Source organism: Exophiala dermatitidis (genome assembly GCF_000230625.1).
Source record: "Exophiala dermatitidis NIH/UT8656 unplaced genomic scaffold supercont1.3, whole genome shotgun sequence".
NCBI classification, from domain to species: Eukaryota; Fungi; Ascomycota; class Eurotiomycetes; order Chaetothyriales; family Herpotrichiellaceae; genus Exophiala; species Exophiala dermatitidis.
In genome coordinates, this window is record NW_008751648.1 from 172,257 (window position 1) to 196,801 (window position 24,545).

Consider the following 24,545-nt stretch of genomic DNA (forward strand, 5'->3'; position numbering starts at 1 on the left):
GGATTCAGGGGAGAAGGTTGGAAAGGGGCCCGATGGGGGCCTCGGGGGGGTCTCTCGGAGATTTCACGTGCCAGCGCCAAACCTCTTGTGGCATAGCAGCAAAGCTTAGTTGGACGCCATTAAGATTGCCTGTTTCTCCCCGTCTCCATCTTTGCTCCTGGGAAGCCAAGCTCATCTGATACACTGGAACATTATTATTATTGTTACGGTGCTCTTGTCTAGTTGGTGCTATAGAATAGTGCCTTTGGTCTCTCTCCTGCTTGAGGGGCTGATTACGGCCTGCATTGTTGTGTCTTGCTAAGAACACACCGTCCTATCCGCGGCTGGGCGCCACTTCTTTGAGCCTTGGGTTGCACCACGCCGACGTACGACGAGCAGCAGGAGAGGTCGTCCCGTCATCACAGCGTCGTCTTGTCTATGAATGGTCATTTCTCGGACCCAGTCATTGGAGTTCGAGTCGACGATCCGGACGCCGATCTGCCAAAGATGGGCATGATCTGACGTGGCGGGCACTTGTCTAGTCCCCTCTTTCGGGGCGTTTCTGACCGCTGTCAGGCTTGCAATTTCCCAGTCATGTGTTCCCGCTGGCTAGAAGTTGCCGTTGCTCTGGGACGATGTGCTTGCGACTGTTGTTTGTGTGTCTTGGCTATGCATGTGCGTGCCTCGCTCAAGCTGATCGTCGCTGCAATATCATTCAGCGGATTGCACTTCATCGGGAATTTCTCTGTCATCAAGAGAAGCCGTCCAATACAGTGAACGAGAGAAACCCGAGTAAAAGAAGACTCGCCGGCAATCACAGGCTTCGTATGGATGTGGGTAGGCGACGGCTACGGCACTCTTGGTGATGTTGGATTCTTCCAGACCGGCACCACAGTCCAGGTGTTTTTTGGGGGTGTTTAGGTAGAACCAGTGCTTTTGGCCAGCCGTTTGGCATGTTTGGGAGTTGCTAGGTGAGGTGTCTTTGTAATTCCCAGTCGTTGTTAAAAGCCTTGTTATATATTGCACAATTAATAGTGCAACTTCGCCTCCTTGGCCGCACTCCGGACCGCTTTTACAGCCACAGCACTCTTCGTGATTGTTGTTTTTTTGTTGCCTTCTTCGGCATCGTGGTGGCGTTTAGTCGTTATATGGCTATCCAATGCTTGTTGGGAAGCTAATGCTAGGTCGCACACTTCACAGTAGAAGCGTTTTTCTTCCTTCGCCTTGTTTCTGACTTTGGCGGCGGTTTGCTGTACTTTCCTGGATTTCATTCTTGCCAATCTAATTCCTGCGCCGTCATTTCCGCTCTAAAGGCATCGGGGTCTTCGGCGCGTCGCTTTAACCGATGTTGTCTAGATCGTTCACTGGCTTGCGCTGTTGCACGAGCATTTCGAATTACCGCCGCCAGTTCTAACTCCTCTTCGCTAAGAGACAAATCCCCTCGAATTTGTTCTCGTAGGGGCAAATAGGAGCATAATCGTCTCCATGGGTCTTCTTTAGGGTCCCAAAGCTTGATTGTCTTGCTGAACCCTTCGATTGATGGCATGTTCGTCGATGTGTGGAAGAGAGTTCCTCCTCGCTCAACGATGGTCTTGATCCGCGAACAGGACCAGGTAATCGGGGTTCATGTACCAGTCCCGGCAGTCGACCCGCACAAACTTGTACATCATCCCCAGGATCCGATTGTCCCCAGCAAGGAACTCGAATCGGTCCCAGTTTTTCATCCATTCTGGAAAGTGTTCTTGTGATATGGCACAGAGGGAAGGGACGAAACGGTGGCCTCATCAAGAAATCCATCATGATTGTAGCAGAGTACTAGTAATCCAATGTACCTTGTACAGTAGAGTAGCAGGGTAATCCATTGACAGTGTCCCTGTGTGCGGTGCAGGGTGCCAGTGGGATAGAAACAATCCAATCCCAAGTCCACCGTGGTGGCCCAGAACATTTCCTGTCCACCTGCACTGGCATGCCATTGTTCCTGCCCGCCCTGCCCAAAGAATGATGGATACCAGGTACCTTAGGCAGCTTTATAGGTGGTTCCTGCCCATCTGGCGTATTCACTTCACGTCACTCACATTGTCACTCACCTGCCAGTGTCACGATGCAGTCACATTCGTCAAGAGCAGGAGCCGGTCTCAGGCTGGACTTTGAAACTGGGATTTTTGTTTCGTCACTTTGCCGGTGAATGGACAGGATTCCCATCACTGCCATTTTAATCTTACTTTTTTCGAGAAATAAACATTAACATTCCCCGTGCGTTCGACCGGCGCCGGGCAGGGGGTCTATGCTTTCACGAACTGTCTCGCGGTTGTGGTCCATCGGTGACACCCGCCACTGCCGTCATTTTTCCATTACTATTCACAACACAACCTCTGGCTGCCCAGATTCTAGCTGCACCACATTTAGGTAAGGAAACTCCTAGCGCTACATCAGTGCGCAAACGCGACAATCTGGACTCTGTCTATCAAAACGCAAAGGCCGAGCCATAGGTACTGCTTCTTTTTTTGCAATGATCGAATAATCACTCAGCTGTGGTACCAAAACAGATCGACACGATCATTCAAATGTGTGTTGTGCCATTGTCTATCCGTTATCAATCCAACCCACTCATGCGTCATGCATGTAATGTACTCTACAGCACAGAAATTGCCGTGCCACTGCCATCAGAGCCTTGCTTGCTGCTCCTGCTGTACAAACATCATCATCATGCTCCCAAAGCAGAGAAGCCCTCTTTGACCCCCCTTTCCCATGCGGCTTTTTTCCGCTCCACGTCTTCGGCCCGCTGGTCCTTCATCCACGCCGTGTTGCGCACGAATTTCTCCCGAAACTTTTCACTTTCTTCAATCTTGCCGACTTCGTACCCCTTGGCACTGGGCTTCTCCAATGCTTTAGGTCGGTTGAAGCAGAAATCCTTTTGGAGGAATACCTTGTACGATTCAGGGCTGATAAAGGCAGTCTGCTCGTCATAGTGCTCGAGCTCCCCGTACACGTCTTCATATGCTGACTCGACATTGGCATTCTGCGGAGCAATGTTTCGCCGCAGGAATGGATGGCGCATGCGGGACTGGTCAACTCCTTCGGTAGGATCGGTCATGGTATATGACGCCACATAATATTGCCATCGGGCCTCTTCTGAGAGTGCATCACTATCGAAAGTGGCATCTTCCGAGGGGAACAACCGAATCGTGCAAACATGGTCCTCCGGGGTCTGCCACAGGATGCGTTAGTTCATGCTTTCGAGTCTCAACAAATTTGGCGGATTGTCTTCACTTACATAACTGATACGGTAGACTTCGCCGTCCTTGGATAGCCGCTCGACTTGTTTGCGGTATTGAATCTCTTGCTTCCTGGTTGTGTCTGGCCGTTCGCGATCCTTCATGAACAAATTGGTGATGTCAATGCTCTTATCCTTCACGTCACCCGCCAGAATGTTCATGATGAACCGCAAGATTGCTCCAACCAGCCTCTCGATTGTGTACAGCTGCCAGCCACTCTTGTTGTAGTAACGGCGAAGGGTCTCTTCAAGATGACTCATGTCTCCCGTACCAATAAGTACTTCCTCGCACATCTGGAGGATCTGGCTGTAGTAGCTCTGCTTTCCGTCGAGGCTGTAAAAGAAATACTCGGGGCCTTTGTCAATCATGCGGAGCTCAATGGCTGGCTTCACCCCGCGGCTGTTGCCTCTATACCTGGCCACAGCTTCTTCCACGTTGGCTTCGTTCTGCTTGATGGCAAGAAGTCGAATGTACATGGTTTGGAACAGCCGAAAGAAGCAGTAGATGTTCGCGTTCGCGTACAGGTTGAAGGTGGTGTGAGGGTATGGTTCGTCCATAGAGGGCTGACGTGCGGAAGCGTCGCTGTTGCCGACCTTGATCCAGGGACGCTGGGACTGCTCGGGCGTCTCGGACGATACTGCGTCTTCGTCCAAATCCATCTCACTCATGGCCCCCGGCATAGGCGTCGATTCCTTGCTTGCAGACGCCACACTATCTTCTTTGCCATGTCTTCGTTCAAGCGCTAGCCTCCTTAGCCAGTTTGCTTTGGGTCCAGATTTTCCCCTCGTGGGTGCCTGGGTATCGCTTTCCTGAAGATCCGCGCCCTCTTCATGCTCTCGGTTTCTGAGGCTGTCAGTGTCAATCTGTTCTTGGAACTTCTCGGGATCGAGGCCAAAGAAATGAACCACAAAGTCAACAAGCCAGCCACGGAGCTTATCCTGTTCTGAAGTGTTGTACTGAACGCGTTCGGATTCGAGAGAGACCAGTATCAACCGGGCAGCATCCGCGATCACATCAAGATCATCGAACTTGTACTCCAACTGGTGCCTCTTCGCAGGGATGCCGCTTTCGCGGTTCTTCTTTGCTTCTTCATACTTGGCTTGGATTTCGCTGGTCAAGGTCTTTTGCTGAAAGTTCTTCTTGTCGAGATTTTTGGCATTGATTCCTTGATGATCAAGACTTTTCCAGAAATGTTTGTGAATCTGGTCGCGCCACACTTTTTCCCACTCCCGCTGAACATGTTTCCATTCCTCAAGTTTCTGCTTGAGCCGCGACAGAACGATTGGAAGTACGGCAGTGGGCCGGGCGAACATTTCTTGCATGACTCGGCCACCCACCTCGCGTCCGTACACTTTCATGATGATGCGTTTCGGTATGGCTTCACTTGACCCGCCTAGACCAGGTGCCAAGACAAAGGCCGCTCGGTCCGCCTCACTCATAACCCCAATTTGCTGGACGATGGGCTCCATGAGCTGAATAGTTCGCTGACAACACTCAATGTGGAAGTCATAGTCATGACGCTCCTCCTCTATTCGATGCAGGGCTTCTTCGTACTGATTCTTGCGGTGGGCAACGAAGCCACTATCTTCAGAAGCCCAGGTCGGGTGGGAGGCCCATACATCGTTCAGCACTTCGTAGCACATTCCATCCCTGCCTTTGCAGGGTTTATTCTGCTCTCGCTTCGGGAGATGGCGGTAGCTTGGGCCAAGGGCACGGCAATGTGACAGATTCACACGCCCGGGATCCGGGCGAGCACGTGCCTCGATGATCTCGTCTTGCTCTTCAATACCAAGGAAATTCTTGAACCAGTTCATCAATTCAGGACTGTTGCCAATAAAAGATCCCACCCTGTCCGCCAAGGTGTACTTGTCTATGAGGTCTTGGGTGTAGAGGTTGATGAGCTTGAGGAATTCGGCATAGCTCGCGCGATTGCCAATCTGCTTTTTGGCTCGATCGAAGAATCCAAGTTCCTCCTGGGTAGTGGATGGGTTGGGGAACGGAGGAAGAGGCTCCGGAAGTGCAGGGACGAGGGTAGGTGAAGTGACCACTGCCTCGGTGAGAGGTTGACGCTGATTTGCCAACTTGGGCCGCTGCAAAATCAAGGTCAGCAGAGGGACGAAGAGAAAGCGGGCTCGAGGCTTCAGGGCGATATGAATACAGGCCGCATTTGCAGGATGTGAAGAAAGCCATCAACATACCTTGTTAGCATTGCCCACTTGCACGGGCCCAGCACGGTTACTCTGTGGAAGATTTGCCTCAACAGACTGTTGGGCGGTGGGCTGGTTGGAAAGGTTCGCTCCGGGACCCCCACGGCGCTTTTTGCTTTCTTTGCTGGTACTCGGGGGGTCAAACTGGCCTAGAGGAGGCATCTTGGAAGCAGGCCTTGGAGTCTGTGCCTGAGGCATGGCTCCCGTTGCGTAACCAGGTTCCCCACGAACATTGCTTGTCTGTTCCTCTTGCGCCATTGCACGAGCGGCTTGTGCCTTGCCGTGAGCGGCCGACTCTGGCAAAAATTGTTTGAAATCCTCGAGTAAATCCGGGGCGGACACAAATAGTTGAGTAACCTGTGCGTAGACGTCCTGAATGGGTTTTGATTCGCGTTGATAAGTCTGCAAGATCTCAAGGAACTGCTTGTAAATCTCAGGTTGCTGTGCAAAGCGATTCTGGTCAAAGTTAGCACAGAAGCTGCGGCCAAAGGTTTCAGGAAATGAAATACCTTGATTTTATTCACATAGCTGATGGCATGGTTAAATTCAACTGGTCCACCTCTCTTCAATTCACCGAGAGCTGCGTTACCGCCGAAGGCACCCGCCTGCTGAGGATACTGTCCTGGCTGGCCTGGCCCAGGCGAAACGGCCAAAGCTGGCCGCGACATGCCGTTTGTCACAGCAGTCACAGCACTTTGGAGTGTCGAAACATTGCGTTGTTCTTGTTGAGTCATGGTGTTAGGGCCTTCGTCCATTGGTCTATCTCCAGAGGCAGGTTTGTAACCTGGCAAGTCTGCAGGCCTCGTCCCTGGCGAAGCTCCAAGAGCCTGGCCCCATCCATGGCGACTTTCAAAGGGATCTTGGCGGCCTGCTTGTTGCTGCGTCAGTTGACTCATGGGCGCAGGCTCGAACTGAGTACGACCTCTGTTGTGCAGAGACTGGGTCATTGTACCACTGGGGGTAGTCACTCGAATCGCGTCAGGATTCTCCTCTGTTCCGCATTCGATACGGTAGCCTGGAGGGAGGAAAGTGTTGAATCCTTGGATAAGGGCCGGATGTCCATTAAAGAGGTTCGAGACTCGCTCGATGACCCCAGGCGTGTCAATCGCTTGGCTTTTGAAGTCTTTCATAATGTCCAGGAACCGGTTGTACACGTCTGGGTGGTCGCTAAACCTAACCTTTACCTGGTCGAGATAACTGAGAGCATCGTTAAGGATGGGTTGCTGTCCGTGCGCAAGCTGTGCAGGGGCCGTCATGGGAGAAGGGCCAGGCATAAAAGTCTGCCCTGGCTGCTGCGAAGGTGCTGCTGTAACCTGCTGTGGCATGTATTGCGACGGTCGCTGCGATTCGTGTGGTGCAGCTGTTCCGAAGAGGCCGGCACCGGTGGATGGTGCCGCGCCATTGTTGGGGACCACACCAGCACCTCCGTTGGCCAGCAAACCGTTTGGACCATGTATAGAGTTCTGCACCTTGGACGCGACAGGCTGATGAATCGGGATTGAGCCAGCGTGGCTCTGGACCGGCCGTTGTTGCTGATGCTGTTCATGGTGCATGCGCTCGAGCTGGTCTCGTTCCCGAGCTTCGCGCTCGCGCTCCCTCATCATGATCTCATCCCGCTGCCGTTGCAGCTCAATGTTACTACGTTCTCTCATTTCCCTCTCTCTGAGTTCGTGTTCCCTCATCTCGCGCTCACGCAGCTCTCGGATCTCTCTTTCACGGCCGAGGTACTGAGGGGAGTGTTGAGGCATGGGATGACCCATTGGGGGCATAGGGCCATGACCCTGAGCTTGAGGTGGAGGTGGAGGTGGAGGTTGAGTATTGTACTGGTGTTGTTGGTGATTTGGTGGTCCTTGAGTGAGATCTGCAATAGACAGGCTATGGCTCCCAGACGGTTGAGCAAGATGCTGATGATATGACGCGGGTGGAGGGAGAACGTGCGGCGGCGCTTGCGCAGGGCCGTTTGGACTATTTCGCGCAGTAAAAGTCAGTCACGGCACATTGTTGCTACTGCGAGAGAAGATGCAGAGAATGATGCATTATATCAAGCATGTTGGCAGTAAATTGGGGGTTGAAGGAGGAAACATACCCAAAGCTCCCGTATGGCCTAGCCTGAGGCTGAGGTTCGCCTTGAGGAGGCCCTCCAGGACCCCGCCAGTGATCGGGGGGATTTTGATTCATGATTGTAAGAGTTTGAAGATTCAAAGATCAGAATGAGGCAGCAATGATATTGTATCCGTTGCTGCTACAGTGACGATGCTTTTGCGCATCGCATATTTGTCGTGGGCGGGCTCCTCTCAGACAACACACACGAAGCAGAAGACGTGTATTAAAGAGAAACACTGGCCACAACCGGGGGCCAATGGAGACGATAATGTATTGAATGAACAACCCCCTGCTATATGAATAGCGAAAAGAATTCAGGCAACGGACGAGTTGGGATCTAAGGCAGAGATACAGTAGTACGTTGCGTGGAGGAAAAAGGCAATAAGGGGACTTGGAGAAGCTGAGGCTAAAGGGCGACTAGGATGAAAGCCGATGGAGTCCGTTGTTGGCCGTCGCCGGTTGCTGGTTGGTCCGCGATGCAGTTTGTCGCTGTGGTTTTGTGGGTGACGCCGGCGCTTTGTCGCATTTGTTGCATTTGCACGCTGGCAAATGCTGCAACCTGCCATCACGAACTGATGACGATAAGCTCCAGAAGCCACGCTACTCCCCGATAAGCCTAGCGCATTCGGTACACTTACCTCACCCGTTTCTCCGCAAACCGGTCACTCGCACTACTACTGGCACTGGCACTGGCACTTCAGCTGGAGGGAGCTGGAACTCAAACGGATGCAAAGAAGTGACCTACTAGGTGTGGTACAGATACTATTGCTACAGTAGGTGCAGTTCCAGCTCAGTTCCGAGTCAGAGGGTACTGGCAGTACTAGGATAAATTCTGCGTGGCGGGTAAGGTATTTGTAGGTATGCAAGCTATCCTACGTTGTAGACGTTATTCATATCCCCCCTTGCTAGCGGGGCGTTCAACGATGTCTTCCTCTCTAGAAGAACTTGCTCGCCAGGCCCATCAAGCCAGAGGCACCGCCGCTGCCTCCACCCTGGCTCTTCATGTACATCTGCAGGGCCATCTTGGCGGCCTGGTTGATCACGGACTGCTTGCTTGTTCCGCTTTGAACGTTGCCTTGGCTGCTCTGGTTGTCGAACAGGCGAGATGCTTCCTGCATGGCCATAGAAATCATCTGTGATTGAGAGCCACCAGAACCACCTCCCGAGGAACCTGAGAACATCTTCAGGGCCTGCATGGCAGCTCCAGCACCCAAGCTGGATGCATCATGTTGTTGTCCGCCACCTCCCTGCTGATAGAGTTGCTGGTGACTTTGCTGAATGCGACGTTCGTCAAGGTCCTCAGACTGGGCGCTCTGTTTGTTGTTGTTGAGGAAAGACAAAGCCTGCGAGAAGAGGCCGGAATCACCAGAGTTGCCCTGTTGCGCATGACGCAGTACTTCGTCTTGGTCGAAGTCAGCAGAGCCGCCTCCGTAACTTCCACCAGAACCACCGCCATAACCACCGCCAGAGCCTGTATTGTAGCCTCCGCCAGAGCCGCCCCCATAGCCACCGCTTCCATAACCACCTTCACCACCGGAGCTGCCACCATATCTTCCCTCCTGACGGCCCTCATGCGGGCGCTCATTGCCATACCCTTCTTGACGTCCGTAGCCACCCTCGTCGTCACGTCGGCCATGATGGCGTGGTGGTTCGTCGTCGTAGCCTCCACCTCGTCCGCCACCATATCCTCCTCCCGGACCTTCATTGTAATCTTGTCTCCCACCAAAGCCGCCCGGGGGTCCTTGCTGTCTTTGATCGCCAAATTCGTCTCCACGGCCGTAGTCTTGCCTGCCGTAGCCGCCGCCACCACCACGCGGGCCGCTGTCGAATCCCTGGTTCTGATCGTAGTAGTTGTCACCGCCTCGGCCACCGCCGCCGTATTCACGAGGGTCACCCCCACGCCGATCGTCGTAAGACATAGTGAACTGTGCTAACAAGGATTGGGTCTGTGCTTGGGAAAGGAAGATGCCAAGAAAGGATAAAGCTTTTGGATTTGTAGTTGCAGATAGTTGCAAAAGGCCTTTCAGAGTAGGCTCGAGAAGCAAGTTTGAGGACAGTTTGCAGTGATATGCTTTATACTGCAGCGTGCTGTTGGCAGTGACACTGTCTACGTCATCAACGAGGCCAGCATGGCTTACCTAAAAAGCCCCCTAACCCTGAATCTAGTCCCAAACGGGCAATTAGTCAACAAGGGGTTTTGGCAGTGCAGAGTTTGACGGTGTTGAATGATTTCCAAGGTTTGAGAATGGCATGTGTGTCCAGCCTGGCAGCCCAGGTACCTCAGCACTGGCACCACTGCAAAAGTGGACCGCTCTTCTCTGATCAGTACACTTTCCAATCCCGGCACGGATACACGTCCTGAATACAGGCTAATCTCCATAAAATATCCCTGCTCTTCGACTAAAAATGGCTGACACCGCCGCCTCGCCTGTTGGTGCCGACACGCCTTCCGGCAAATGTGCTATTTGCAGCAAGACCACAGACCTCAAACGCTGTTCCAAATGCCACATCATTCAATACTGTTCCCGACAATGCCAGGCCGCGGACTGGAAACAGCACAAGAAGCCATGCAACAAGAATAACGCGGCAAATGGAGCCAACTCTGGGCTTCCCAACCATCCTGGTATGACTATCACCACTGGCACCAGCAGACATTCCGGGAGCGCAGCCATTGATAAACCTTTCACCGCGCTCCACGAAAAGAGATGGCTGCACAACCGCCCCCAACACGAAGTCTATGCCCTGCTTATCGATGTCTACCGTCTGCGGATGGAGGACGATTACACGTTCCTCGGCGACGCAGACATAGACAGCATCTACGGCGGGGCTCCAAACGGCTATGCGGGCTTTCGGCGTTTCCTCAAGCGGGTGACCCGTAAGCCTGGCTTGCTGCCGGACTGGTGGACACCCCAGAAGGCTACTGAATGTGAAATCTATGGACGACGCGGGGGCTGGAGCAGTGTGAATTGTGCAGTCGAAAAGAGCGACATCATCGAGCATTACGGAAATGCCTTGATGCCGATGCAATTGAGGATGTTTGGCGAGCAAGTCTACGGTACAGGACCTTGGGGCCAAAGCGGTGAACAGATGTTGGCGTCGCAGATGGTGGCAGAGAGAGGGGAGGCGATGGCTGGCACCATCGATATGACCAGACTATTCCGCTAACCATGATACCGTGCTGCGTCTGGCCACATCCCCAGACAGACAGACGAGTCACGCATTGGGCAGGCACCAAGGCATTGGATACCAGGCTTATGATTCGACAATGATTTCGGTTCGGCGTTTTTGCCAGTGAATGGACAATGTCAGAGTATCAAAATGTAACGGAATCGATGACAATATAGAACAGGCGCAGTTTTCGAGATACCCCAAAGCTTGCAATGATTTGATACTGCAAGGTGTTACAGTACTGGTCAATAGAAGTCATGTACTGGTACACAGCTAGCCAGATGAGACATTGCTCATAGAATGCAATGCAAGGCTTCCACTTATCCAGATATCTTTGATTCCACAGGTGTGTGTGAGAGTCTCGACACGCGCAATGCAAAATACAAGTCGAGTAAGAGGAGATATAAAGAATTACAATGTTGTATGTACGACACTTATTCGAATAAATAATAATCCATCGCATCGTAGATCTTCGGCGCCGGTGCCGGCGACTCGGACTGCGCATGACGTCGACGAATATTTTAACCTCGCTGATAAAATAAGATCGAAACCATCTTGGCCATATTTACATTGTACATCTTACTACAGTGGTAGATACACCGCACAGCCTTTGAATCGACGGCGCACCAGAAGATATATAGCCGTTGCCAAAGCTCACAAGACCAGTCGAACAGTACACTCTCCACTGATACCACCACTACTCAGTTTTCCGCCATCACCCGCCGTCGAGATGCCTCGGACCGCAGCGCCTACACGACAAGCCCTCCGCCACCTCCGGCACCTTTGCACCGGCGCCGAAGGAGTAAGAGGAGTCACTGCGACACGGGCCCCAAGAGATCTGCGGAGTCTACACACGCACGAGGGCACGGGAATCAGGACACGAAGCAAAAATGCTAGTGACCAACACATTGCCTTGGTCCCAGCCACTATCCCTTCGAGGACGACAAGTCTAGCAACTACTCCAAGTTTGGCCGGCCACCGAACGAGACGATCTTTCAGCACAACAACACCAGCAGCAGCAGGATCAGCACGATCCTCAGCTCGAGAAACACAAGGACATACCACCAGAGACCAAACCACCTCCACTGCCAACGCCACAAAGCCATCATCATCACAACTTGGACCAGATCAAGATCACGCGACATCTAGTACAGCCTCTGACAGTTCTACGACACCGTCAAACCAGCCAGACATAACAAACTACTACACTCTATTCCCGACGACTCTGTCCGCGGGCCCGCCTCCCAATGGCCCTTTCCACATCCCGCTGTCGAAATTGAAACGCGAGTTCTTGCAGCTCCAGGCCCATCACCATCCGGACAAGTATCATCACTCCGACGCCGCACACCGCACCGCACGAGGCATGTCCTCGCTGCTCAACACTGCGTACAAGACCTTGTCCGACCCCTTACTGCGCGCAAGATACCTGCTGCATCACAACTATGGGGTCGACATCACTTCGGAAGATAACAATACGCATCGCGACCTCACGGACCAGGAGACCTTGATGGAGGTTTTGGAGGCGCAGGAACAGATCGAGGAGGCCACCACCCAAGAACAGATCGACTCGTTGAAGGAGGAGAATAAAGCTCGCATCAAGGAGGCTGAGAGGTTACTTGGAGAGGCTTTTGCAAAAGAGGACATTGAGCTGGCCAAGAGGGAGTGTATCCGGCTGAACTACTGGCGGAGTCTGCAGCAGGGCTTACATGACTGGGAGCCGGGCAAGGAAGTCAGATTGATTCACTGAGCGTGGCAACAGACTTTCTCGACAAGTAGAGCACCCATTTACCAAGTTGCTATTCTCGTGATACCCGCTATAGCATAACGTGCTGCCGCCAACGAAGGAGAAATACATTTGTAGTTGACCAAGCACTGCCCACCTTTGACCATGTTCAGCCGACTGATTCTCTCCTCTTTTGCCATCTCTCAATAACTTGCTATACTTCATGCATCAATATCTTGATGTGCGGCAGCCGTCTGAGCCGATCAGGCTCCATTGCCCCGAAAACCCAAACTTGATCCTCTGGCCAGTAGCTCCGGTCCTCCATCCATCTCCTCGAGCCCGCTTTTCCATTGCTTTTTCATCGTCGTCGCCACATCCGGCATAAGCTTCCATTTGCTTGCTTCGACAAGGTTACTCTTGACTTCCCTCTTCAGCCCTTTCGCCTCATCATCGGTCCTCTTCTTCTTGATAACGTTTTCAATGCGTTCGGCGTCTTGCCGCATGCCCTGCGCTATGGCCTCGTTCCATTTGTCTCTTTGACTTTGAGGCCATGTCAAACTGACGGAGAACACCTCGCGGTCAGGATCCTCCAACATTGGACTGCGGCCGTGGTGATTACGCGACAAGACGAAGCGATCCAGACCGCAGAAGTTCTCCGTATAACCCCAAGGCTTCAAAGCATTCTTCTCTCGCACAAAAAAGTTAACACCGAACTCCGTCCAGTTGTGCTCGTATTGCGACACGGGAACGAAGCACACGTCCGACACGATATTGCAAATCCACTCAGGGACATGGAGGACATTCTCCAAGCAGACGGTGTGACTCTCCTTGCTTCCTGGCTCCCGACGTATCTTGATTTCGACTGTTCCAATACCACGGACTGTGATCTGACGTTGACCTGCCACCGTCACGACGTATGACTTGAATGGTATGTAGGTCTTGAAGGCGCTTCGGTCGAGTGCCACATGGACATTGGAGGAACTTGAGAAGATCCAATCATGACATTGTTTCACCTTCGGTTTCTTGGACGGATTGCCGTGTGCAGTAGTACGCCAGGACGTGTAGTATGAGCTTGGCTGGATGTTGGGAGCAGGCAGGTCTCTTCGGGGGTCCAGGTGGAATGCCATCATGCGCAAACTTGCAGAACTAGCCACCTTTTTTAGGGAACCGATGAATGACATCCAGGCATCTCAGGGGGGAAACGTGCTTCGTACAAAGATTACTTGTGTGCGCCCACGACGGCCAAGTTAGCGTATGCAGCGATATGTCTCTCGTGGAATTAAGAGAGCTAGCCAAACAACCCAAAAGTGAGCCAAAAGGTGACAACAGCGGACAGCAAAGGAGTGACAACAACGGTAGACTTATTCGTAGAGCTTTGAGTTCCAGTCCCAAGAGAATTCCACAGACGAGGTGCATGTGGGATGCTCTTGCCCGCTACCGGGCTACGTGAACCTGCCATTCAAGTTGTGATCCAAAGGAAGTTGCACGTCTTCGCCGGAAATTGTGTCGTAGAGGAAGAGCAGAGGTGGGAGTGTGCCTTGTTCTCAGTGATCCGTTGTTGGCACAGATGGCATAGTGAAGCAGCATGATAGCACAGGCCAACTCTGTCACCGGCGGCGGTGATGAGGTCTTGACGCCTGTACTGCGTCATGTGCAGGCTCACTCCTCGGAGAATTCGCCAGCTTGAATGAGATTCCACAGATAGGTCATTAAGCGCGTGATCAGGGTCGCTCGTGTCACCCTGGGGATGGGTATAAATAGCTCGCTGAACAGCTTGCTGCAACCGCGACATATCCGCACCGAATTTCATCCAGTATCCCGTCAACAAACCCATGCTGATACGAAATTGCTGACAAGACAAACAAAGAACTTGAAGCAAAGCACATCTTTCAACGGTCATCTCCTTGATTCCCACTGCCAGCAGCGGTACTTTCGAAGAGGTCAGGGCGGCCCCACTTATCAAGACTTGCCGCTGACCACAGAAAACCAAGATAGACCACTCGATCAACAATTGCAAGGACATGGCTGGGGAGACAGCAACAATGCCTATGCCACGACCCATACCACGACCACCAACGCCACCCAAGGTCCCAAATTGAGTCTGTTTCTTTGACAAATGGGGCATGCCAGGCTGCAAGCCTTGAGCTTCCAGGTATTGATCCCGGACAGGTCAGGCACAGGAAGGCAAAGGTGACATGGTTTGAATGCAGTCGGTAGGATGGACCATTCACATACAGGCCCGGCAGTCACTCACATTGCTGTCAGTCCGTAGCCGCAGGCCACAGTACTAGGTACTTTGAGGGCGAGTGGCCTGGTTCCAGACGGTGCATAGATAGCAAATCACATCGGATCTTGACCTGACTTTTACTCTGACCCTTTCCTAGCCCGTGCGTATCGTTCCTAGCAAAGCGCCAGATCGCCGTTGAGGAAACCTTCGCAGACCGGCCAACCCCTGCTTTTTCTGCTTCGGATGTCTTTGAGCCCACACATCGGGATCCCACAGACGGAGAAATCTCCCTGCAGCTTGGATTTCGGTCGAGGAACCGATGTGAATGCTGTTTGTACTAAACTGCGCATCTCGTATGGCTGCGTCACCGAGTATAATGTACGGTGAAGCCTGCATACTGGAAGTGCTTCCCCTTTTCCTCGAGACTCGAACTTGAAACTGTAAACAAAGAGCTACCAAATGCACTGCTCCTTCGCCCGACTTTGTCTGAGATGAAATGTGCAATAGCACTATCAGACTGAGCCATCGACTAAGTATAGCAGCAACTGATCGTCCGGAATTCAAAGCTTTTTCGTCCCGTGGTCTCCTCAGACTAGTGCCAAACGCGTACCACGGGTTAACAAGCAAACTTTCCTCCACGTCGAGCACGACTGGGCCAAGTTCAGTCCAGTTTGTCCTTGGACACACTTGGAAAGTATGTTTTCCTCTGGGTAAGGCGTCTCGTGGGCGGCAAAGCGAAGCGTCAAGATGAGCTCGCAACGAGGTCGATTCGAGGCATTGCATCTATTCGACGAAGAAAACCACGGTCTTTGACATTGCCGATAAGTCTGGAACGTACAGACGCGTTGTCTTTTTTCACACCAAAAAGTCGAGGGATTTGAACTGATCGCGTTCCCCTCGTGGCAAAGGGAACCAAACTTTTCTTCTGACTATGTCCTTTTTGGTATCCTCCAAGTTTCAGTATCCTTCGTTACGGCAAGGATCCTCTGCACTCTAAGCACAGTATGCTTTCTGGTGTCGGGGTATATATTGACTTTTCCCTGATCCATATCATAACCACGAGAACCTGTGACAATATCCTATGGTACGCGAGTGCCTAACTGTGTTGTTATGTCTGGAACCGTTGTCTACGTGCACCAAAGGGCCGTGAGGACCGGCGCTGATCCTGTGCCATTCTATTCAGCCTGGAGCCCTAGGTCCTGTTGAAGGGTATAAGTATGTTCCCTTTTCCTGGTACTGCAACTTGTACATCCAGCAAACTCCCAAGAGCAGCTTTGATCATACGGAGCACACCATAAACACAAGAAACACCATTCACAACACATCTACTCTTGCATAACTGGGATCCTCCTCAAGTTATCCACACCCCTTCTTTCTCTCACACCGGAAGCCCGACCCAGCTTCATCCTCACCTTACCTCCTCAACCTTAACGACCTCTTACACTCCAACCTCCCTTCCTCGACACCCAACATCATCACCATGGTGTCCTCCCGAAGCAACAATGGCAACACCCACCCCTTTGGCTCGTCCTCCTCCCCGCTTACAAGCACCATGTCTCTTGGCCAAGCAGGGTCATTTGCCCACATCGAGCATGCCGAGGCGGTGTCTGACAGCAGCACCGGAACCAACACCCCTACCTCCCGCACCTCCTCCTCCCCCATTGACATCCCAATGCCCAGACGCTCCGCTTCCATCGAAGCAGAGGCAGGCAGCCAACCATTTTCCTGGGACCGGCCCGGGAACAACGAAGCCGTCGACTTCCACGTCGACGACTCAATCGCCCGAAGAACGAGGGCCGAAATGCACCTCGCAGAGGCAGAAGCAGAGGCAGACTCGGAGTCGGAGTCTGCAGACAATTGGAGCACCAGGGCCAACGCTGGCGACGACGACGACAACGACAGTGGCTACAACAGCAGCCACGAGGGCACCGAACTGTGGGGACATGGCGGTATCTGGCCCGTCTGGTCCATGGAACTGGAACCTTTTGCTTCTTCCTGGAGCTATACTAGTCGGCGCCTTCCTGGTAGCCACCGCATCAGGCGCCGCAATGAGCGGACCTCTCCTCCTCCTCCTCCTCCTTCTCCTGAGCCAGCGGCAGAAGGGAGACGGGAACATTACCGGGTCGTGCCACTGGTCGAGGCCGACGACACAGATGGCTTCGAGGTGCCTTGGATTCCGTTGATCGGGAGGATCGAGGATCTTTTGTCCTGGCCGGTCGGGAGTCCTCGTCCTGCTCGTCGGGGCATGATCCCTGTTGTGGCCGAGGAAGAAGAGGAATAGTGATCGTGGCGTTGTGGACAGGGCCCCCTAGCCTGCCAGTGACAGAGCTTGTGCTCGGCTTTTCTGCAGGAGATTTGCACTGCTACGTCCCTAGTAGTAGGGATAATTACAGCCACAGATAGTAGTAGTGATACCTTTTCTCTCTGCATTAGTTGTGATAGTGGTAGTTCTGCAGGCAGTATAATGCTAAAGTTCTAGGCATATGGCTCTACCAGGTAGACATGGTGCTGTCTCCCGTCTCTGTCTGTTTGTCTTCGACTGTCCATAGACTTCAAGAACAACGCAGAAGTAAATCACAATAATTGACTTGGAACATACAGCGTCTGCATGCTCGTGCACATTGATATTTTCTGGATTGATGGGCAAAATGGACAAGCATTTGAATTTCTTATTTTGTGATACACTGTAGTGTGAACTCGAAGCACAAGTTCAAGCAGAGCTGGAGTGCGCATGAAACTCAGCTACCTATGGTAAATGGTAATTTTTCCGTGGAGGTCTTCCACCACTGCACTGGCATGTCAATCACCCTCATGCACGGCATCATTGTATGATATGCTGAAGTCATTCATTCAATATATCCTATAGTTCAAGTTGCCCTTTCGTGACCAGGAGACAAAAGAGTCCCCAAAGTACAAGACAACAAAGAATACCAAATATCTCGGCATTTATCTGTTGTTACATTTGCATCTTGACATCTTCGCCTTCTCTGTTTTCCACATTGGCAGTCACTGTCACCGACTCAGTCTCTCGGGTGGTGCCATTCATCTTCTCATTCAGCATCATACCCTGTGCTTCAAGATGGGATTGTGGTTGCGGCGGCGGTGGCCGCCTACCCAATTTCTCACACCAGCCCTCCGCACTTACAAGAGTGTCGTTGACCACCCGACTGACCTGGGTCATCATGTCCAGACCTTCTTGGGCGAGCAACATGACTCGCTTTCCACTCTTGACCGCTTCAGAACAACCCGCCGAGCTGGGGCCCGAGTCTTCCACTCCGGCCCTGTTGGCCATGTTGAACCGTTGTGGCAGGCTGATCAGGTGTCGATGAACCAGTTCACGAGCGTTTTGAGGTAATGCCCCGCCGGCATAGTTGGATACAATACCGACAACGTGCTTGAGGGTCTGGAGTACGTCGGCCTTGAGGGCATTGATCCGCGCCGTCAGCGCGGCTTGTCTCCTCTCTTCTTGGCTTTGGGTCATGCTGGCCACAGACATGGGAGATGGGTGCTCGCCAGGGGTGATGCCTTCGTCCCAGCGAGCCAAGAGAGTCCTCAGGTTCTGCATGGCTTCATCAAGACGGCCATTGGCCCAGCGCAGCCAGCTTAAGCAATAGCGGAGACTCCTGATCGACTCTTCCCTCATTGCGATCCCGAGTCCACTGGTGGAAATGACGAGTTGTTGACGCCAGCCAGGGGGCGGCTGGTTTGTGCGAGATGTCGAGAGCATTTGCTGTTCGGTGTATGGCGGAGAACGGTCGCCGGGGTTGTATGCTGGAGGAGTTTCGGTATACATCATCTCGGAACTCGAACGGCGAGTACCATCGGGAGCAACGTCAGAGTAGCCCTTCTCTACATCCGGTGGCTGCGTTGCGCTGGTGGTCGACCGTTCATCGCGCTTTGGCTGTAATGCCCATCGTAGACCGCCCTCCACGCCTGATATTCGGGCGACTGTGCCTGCTATGGGCAACCCCACATTTCTTTCGGTCCATTCGGCGCCAGGGATATATGATTGAGTGGTCTTGTAGGCCGACAGCGACCCATTGATCAGACTTCCTGCCAGAGGATACTGGCTGGTAAAGAGCCTCAAGAGTGGTTCAGGCTGGTCGGAGTCATAGGTGGTCTGGGTCTGGACAAGAGTAGGGGCAGGTTGAGATTGCCTCGGGGAGTGATATTCTAATGTCACATGTCAGTCTTGGAGAATTGCAGTGTGCGCCGCATGCGCAACATACTTTGTTGTAGACTGTTCAGTGTTTCGGCGGCCTCCATGTCTTCAGCCGACATGCCAGAGAGAACACTGGCAGCTCTGGTCGAGCGATCGTCGGAGCGCATCATGTCCATGTCGAAAGAACTGGGCTTGTGCGCGTCTATGGAGGAGCGCTGGGCGGACAAGGGAGGTGAGAAAGGAGGTGGAACGGCGTAAGGAGGATTGGGCGACTGCGAGTCCATTGGGAGCGCTGTAACGAGTTGTGATGTTGAGGTTTTCCGGTTGGTGAGGGCAAGTGAATGTTGGTGCGGCCGTCACAGGCTGCCAGTGGTGAAGGAAAATGGGCCGAGGCCTAGCAATCTACACGTTGCAGGGTGTGCATTGTGAGGGCATGGGAGGGCGTGCGCAGTGGTGTGTCGAGCTCCTGGAGTGTTATGAGAGCGGTAATAGTTGCTCGAGCATTGGAGAGAGCAAAGATGTATGGTAGGGGTAGTAGTAGCTGTGGTGAGTAGCAACAACGGGGGTGCTGGCGGCGATGATGTGTGTGGGCAGGAGAAAAGATGCAGCAGTAATAATAGTGGCAGTCCGAGTCGGTGCTGATGATGATTGCGGTGACGGCGCAGGGAAAACGGGCAGTGATCACATGCTTCACCCGAATACCCGCAAAATGCTCGCAAGTGCCGAAATAGGGCCCAAAATACCCCCAATCGGTCCCTGTAGCCCTGTGTCGCTTCGGTTCCAGTGGGCGCCTGGTGGGTATTGCTGGGTAATTCTCCATTTGGATCTGTATCATGAGAGATCTGATTGATCGATTCGTTGTGCCCTGTAATTGATTTCCTCGCCATGTGGCTATCCGATATTCATGGTGCGCCTTTCGGGTGGTACCATCGTCTGCTCTCTGCGCTCTCTCTCCATCAGCATGTGCTTTCTCCTCTGCGTGTATAACTCACTTGTCTTCACATGTCTAGCTCTGATGGCTTTTCTTGTCACTTGCGTTTCCCAGCTCGCCATCTTCTGGCTAGCTGTGCTGCTCTACCAAAGCTGTTACCAGCGATGGTAGTTTGACTGTTGCTGGCGACAATTTCTGTGCGATAGGGACAAAGCAGAGCACGAGGCTGGTTCCGGCATAATGTTTCTCCATTCCGAGATGCGTTGTACATGTTGTATGCTGACTAATTTGTAATCCCTCTCAGCTTATGTCTTGTTGTAGTACACAGAGCTCGCCTGTTATCTTGAGGCAGCTCAGCGCATCATGGCTGCACATCTTTTGATGGGCATTGCACTGTGACCTCGTAGCTCTCATAACAATAGCGGAGTTCGAGTGCTTCGTGGCCATAGTGGTATGAGCCAAAATGGGTAGAAGCCCTCAGGGGCCCGGCATCGGAGAAACAATATTGTGGGTGCGGAGGAATAGTACAACGTACATAGTACAACGGTACCAGGTAGACGCGGACGCGGAGTCCCTCATGCGCGGCCCGACTTGTATCTCTGCGGAATATATGACCGTATACACCGGCGCCGTCAACAGACGGACTGCACACTCCTGACTTTGCTGCTGCCTGGTGTCTGGCTTTTGTCTTTGGGATGATACACACTGAAGTCTAAAAATGGTCCCTCGTGACTGAGATGATGCTACAATGGACTCTCAGCAATACCATGGTCCTCCCCAACCGACAGACCAAGCCGGGCGCTCCATATTCCCTAGGGGCCCAGCTTTCAACCTTGACGACTTCTCAAGCCGCGAATTCATAGCCAAAGACTTTATTGAATCCCTTACCGAAAGCGCCCAATCGTCGAACCGCCGGTCGCAGGGGCCTAATACACCCTTTGACCCCAAACCTCTAATCCGGACCTTCGAGCAAGCGTCGCGACGACTGGATGAACTTTCGGGCGAGCTCGAGCAAAGAGAGAATGAACTTTCTGCCGCAGTAAGGAAAGCTGAAGCACAACATGCCAGCAACACGGAAACACTGGGCCGGAAGCTCAACCAGACTATTGAAAGTTTCCGAAAGCTAGACACGTCGTTAAAATCGGATCGCGGTGAGAAATGGGGTGGAAATGTCGCCGTTGAGACTGGGCGACGAATAGAGGAGCTCGACCGGCAACGAAGAAAAGCCTTGGACGCGCACTTTCTGATTGAGTGTTGGGACGAAGTCAGCAACCGAGGCGAGCTTACATTACTTGAAAACCTGAGGCGGTCTGGTACCGGCGAAGGGAAAATAAGATCTGCCCATATTGCACGTCAGTTGCTCCGGATCAGTCAGAGACTGGATCCGAAAAGTCATGGACAGACGAACGGAGTGTCGAGCCAGTCCGGCGGAATCACGAACGGTGTGACGGGCAGTGGCAGCAGGAACTTTAACACACGGGAAATCATTGAAAAGTTCATCGAAACTTTGGAGAATGACATGCTCAAACTATTTGACGATTTCTACCGACGACAGAACTTCGAGGAGATGAAGAATTGCGCCACTGTGTTGCAAGACTTCAATGGAGGCGCGTCTGTGCAAGCAGCATTTGTGAACCAGCACCAGTTCTTCATTGATCGAAGCAACTTGGTGACTGACGAAATTGGCGGCGACCAAGAGACATGGATGCGACTGTCGGATCCAGACGCAGACCTTCCTGGCGTTGAGCCGGGGCTGCAGTCACTGATCGATGAAGTTAGGGTTGTGGTGCAAGAAGAATCGGCCATCATCAAAAGAGCCTTCCCCTATCCGGAACAAGTGCTAGGCAAATTTGTCCAGCGTGTCTTTCAACAGTCGATCCAGCAGAGACTCGAGCTTGTCCTGGAAAAGGCCGAATCAGAGTCAACCCTTGCATATCTGAGATCACTCCAGGCCGCCAGAAGCTACATTAGTGTCCTCGTCGAGGATCTCAAAGCACACGGCTTAACTGAACACCCTGACTCGGTAACATCTCAAACGAGTCAACTGTTGGATCAACAGCTTGACGAGCTCTTCACTCCATACTTCGGCGGCTCGGCCTACATCGACAAGGAAAAGCACAACCTACAAGAACTCTACAAATCGCTCTTGTTCAAATTCGAGCTATTCCACTCTCGACGGCAGAAAGAACCAAAAACATACCTGGCATCGCTGCGAAACCGCGGCCAGGAACTCCTCGCATCAGCCAGAGAAGCCACAGATGCCTACGTCAAGAGCTTAGATTTGGAGAAGATGTCACCTACTCAAAAGCGAATACTCCTCTCCGTTGCAGGTCTCAAAAACACGGACAAAGCCCAGCCAGACGTTGAACTCTCAGAAGAAGATGGCCGACTGCACGTGGCCTTCGCCAAAAGGATGCTGAAATGGCTTGCGGAGGGAGTGCGTCGTGGTCTCGAGTTGGGTGGAGGGTCGGAAACGCCCAAGGACGTGGCTGCACTGCTCAACCTGATCCTACAGAACGTATTGGAACACTACGTCGAAGTCGCACTCGAAGCAGCGGCCGAGAGCGCGTCGACGGCCGAAACCACGAAACGCGACCAACCGGACCTCTCATACCTGTCGATCCTACGGACAGCAGTACACATCACCCACCTGGTGCAAAGCTGCGTCAACACACTTCTGATCCCTCTTGCCAGCACGAGCCTTACGACGCGGCGGGAAATGGAAAAGAGCACGCGCACAGCGGTCGCTCGGATCGAAGACCAAATCAACACCATCGAGCAGCAGACCATCGACGCCGTGCTGAACTGGACGGCACGGCTCTTGTCGACGCAGAACCGCACGGATTTCCGCCCTCGCGCCGAGACCGAGGCCGAAGCCGCCGCCCTCGAACAGGCGCAGACCCCGACCTGTGATAGTGTGTGTAGATTCCTCGCCGTGTTCCACGACACCGCCGCCGAATGTCTGGACGGCGCCAACCTGCACGCCCTGCTGACCGAGGTCGCCGTCGGGTTCCGGGCCCAGCTCCTCCAGCACTTCACAAAGTATCAGGTCAACCGGATCGGTGGTGTCATGCTGGCCCGCGACATGAGCCGTTACGTCCAGCTCTTGCGCTCCTGGAACCTCGACGACCCTTTCAAGGCCAGTCTCGAGGTCTTGACTGAGCTCGCTAGCGTCTTTGTCCTCTTGCCCGACGCGCTTAAGGAGCGCTTGCGGGGCCAGGCACTCGGCAATCTGGGCAAGGAGAATCTGCGTCCGTATCTGCTCAAACGAGATGATTATATGGAGGTCGGCATGCAAAGCCTGCTTCATTCGCTATGAATGGGACGGACAAGGCCTATGGTTTGGTCAGAATTGGACACGAACATGAAAACCGGGTCCACCGAATGGCACACCGCCAAAACTACGATGGCATAAGTTAAGCCCTGCTGTGGGATTTAGGTCGCGTACACATATGGCTTTCGACCTGAATGGGCTCTGCAAACACTAGGAATTCAGTCCTGTTTCTTGCTTGCATGTGCTTGCTCCGAGCGTGGGTGTGAAAAGGAAAAACTGATGTAGACCTTGGACTGGAAATTGACTTCTTTGAGTGGCGAATATATACATTTTGCTGCATACTTGATCGTATCTCGCTCCCATGTCATCCTCTTTGGAGGCGACCGCCGAGATCTAGATTGCTGTTTTTTGTACTGTACAGGGCCATTTGAGGCCAGATTCATTGATTAATCTCTTCACCCATGCATGACCTCTAATCTTGCCCATTTCTTCAACGCCATCGAATGCCGATTTCAATGCAATAGTAGTGACCTTTCCAGACCGACCAACAGACTCCTCTCATCTCACAGTTGTCCACAACAGCACCCTGCGGTACCATGTCCGCTCTTCAAACAAACAAGACCATTGTCGTCTCAACGGGGTTTGTGTGGCGAACAAGGGTTGAGAGAGGGAGAAAAAGCTGGGTTTGCATGCGGGTGTGTGTGTTGATAAACTGGTGATATGGGTTTATCCTTGTTGCTCCGTTTTGTGTTACTTCCCCATCTTGTCACTGCTCAGATCTTGAACCCATATCCCGCCATGCAGTCTTTATATCTCGTGACCAAACTCTTACAATCCTCCTGGGGATCATCGGCGCGCGAGAACAGCATGCATTCGTCCCGCTGGGATTTTTCATCTTTGCATACGCAGCATGGCTGGAGCGATTGGGCACACGTTAGCTTTTCTCCCTTTGGAATTGTTCGCCATGCAATACCGCGGAGGAGGTCGGGATGATGAAGGGGGCCTCGCGTGGCCGTAACGTACCTTGACTTTCTCTACTTGGCCGGCGGGCTTGAGGTCTGCGGCAAGATTGTTCGGGGTCGACGGCTGGGTGACTGCAATGGCGCATGTTAGCAACAAGACTCTCTCTCCATCCTGTAACGTAGGCAAGGATAAAACAAGTCTCTTCCTCTTCTCCTCTCCGCCGTCTCTGTGTCTCCCTCTTTTCGCCAAATTGAATCGAAGACGAACCACCTCATGATATGACATGGAATGCTTTCAATCACCACTCCTCTTCTTGTAAGGCGCTCGATCGCCACCCACACCCGTGGAACTGAAATTAGAGCCATTTCTCAGGGAGGAGAGATGTGTGGCGACCATATGTCACATACTCCTCCAGGTGACATGTCTCGTAGAACTCGACAAGCCACAGTTGACAAGCCTCTTCCACTCAGTATCCCCGTTCCTTGTGGTGTGACATGATGCTCCGTCTTGGTTTCCGCCTCATTCGAATCTCC

General features: G+C 52.8%; 9 protein-coding genes across 9 annotated transcripts; 4 read left to right on the plus strand and 5 right to left on the minus strand.

Annotated features, from left to right (window-relative positions):
• Positions 1-114: 114 nt before the first annotated feature.
• HMPREF1120_03067 (uncharacterized protein) lies at positions 115-2,241 on the minus strand. Its single transcript, XM_009157121.1, has one exon. The coding sequence runs from the start codon at positions 1,777-1,779 to the stop codon at positions 1,390-1,392; it is 390 nt and encodes a 129-aa protein (XP_009155369.1). The 5' UTR covers positions 1,780-2,241; the 3' UTR covers positions 115-1,389.
• Positions 2,242-2,292: 51 nt separating this feature from the next.
• Positions 2,293-8,087, minus strand: HMPREF1120_03068 (uncharacterized protein). The gene is made up of 5 exons (XM_009157122.1): positions 7,548-8,087; positions 5,971-7,426; positions 5,453-5,917; positions 3,254-5,344; positions 2,293-3,187 (listed from the first exon to the last, which is right to left on the minus strand). Exons 1-5 carry the CDS (start codon positions 7,637-7,639, stop codon positions 2,684-2,686), a joined length of 4,608 nt encoding a protein of 1,535 aa, XP_009155370.1. The 5' UTR covers positions 7,640-8,087; the 3' UTR covers positions 2,293-2,683.
• A 219-nt stretch (positions 8,088-8,306) lies between these two features.
• HMPREF1120_03069 (uncharacterized protein) lies at positions 8,307-9,775 on the minus strand. Its single transcript, XM_009157123.1, has one exon. It carries the CDS (start codon positions 9,481-9,483, stop codon positions 8,500-8,502), a length of 984 nt encoding a protein of 327 aa, XP_009155371.1. The 5' UTR covers positions 9,484-9,775; the 3' UTR covers positions 8,307-8,499.
• HMPREF1120_03070 (uncharacterized protein) lies at positions 9,771-11,192 on the plus strand. Its single transcript, XM_009157124.1, has one exon. The coding sequence runs from the start codon at positions 9,971-9,973 to the stop codon at positions 10,727-10,729; it is 759 nt and encodes a 252-aa protein (XP_009155372.1). The 5' UTR covers positions 9,771-9,970; the 3' UTR covers positions 10,730-11,192.
• An 11-nt stretch (positions 11,193-11,203) lies between these two features.
• Positions 11,204-12,650, plus strand: HMPREF1120_03071 (molecular chaperone HscB). Its single transcript, XM_009157125.1, has one exon. The coding sequence runs from the start codon at positions 11,463-11,465 to the stop codon at positions 12,477-12,479; it is 1,017 nt and encodes a 338-aa protein (XP_009155373.1). The 5' UTR covers positions 11,204-11,462; the 3' UTR covers positions 12,480-12,650.
• HMPREF1120_03072 (uncharacterized protein) lies at positions 12,443-14,990 on the minus strand. The gene has a single exon (XM_009157126.1). It carries the CDS (start codon positions 13,634-13,636, stop codon positions 12,719-12,721), a length of 918 nt encoding a protein of 305 aa, XP_009155374.1. The 5' UTR covers positions 13,637-14,990; the 3' UTR covers positions 12,443-12,718.
• Positions 14,991-15,141: 151 nt separating this feature from the next.
• HMPREF1120_03073 (uncharacterized protein) lies at positions 15,142-17,166 on the plus strand. Its single transcript, XM_009157127.1, has one exon. The coding sequence runs from the start codon at positions 16,163-16,165 to the stop codon at positions 16,961-16,963; it is 801 nt and encodes a 266-aa protein (XP_009155375.1). The 5' UTR covers positions 15,142-16,162; the 3' UTR covers positions 16,964-17,166.
• Positions 16,784-20,430, minus strand: HMPREF1120_03074 (uncharacterized protein). The gene is made up of 3 exons (XM_009157128.1): positions 19,837-20,430; positions 18,912-19,791; positions 16,784-18,855 (listed from the first exon to the last, which is right to left on the minus strand). Exons 2-3 carry the CDS (start codon positions 19,126-19,128, stop codon positions 17,639-17,641), a joined length of 1,434 nt encoding a protein of 477 aa, XP_009155376.1. The 5' UTR covers positions 19,129-19,791; positions 19,837-20,430; the 3' UTR covers positions 16,784-17,638.
• HMPREF1120_03075 (uncharacterized protein) lies at positions 20,302-23,553 on the plus strand. The gene has a single exon (XM_009157129.1). The coding sequence runs from the start codon at positions 20,524-20,526 to the stop codon at positions 23,092-23,094; it is 2,571 nt and encodes an 856-aa protein (XP_009155377.1). The 5' UTR covers positions 20,302-20,523; the 3' UTR covers positions 23,095-23,553.
• Positions 23,554-24,545: the final 992 nt, after the last annotated feature.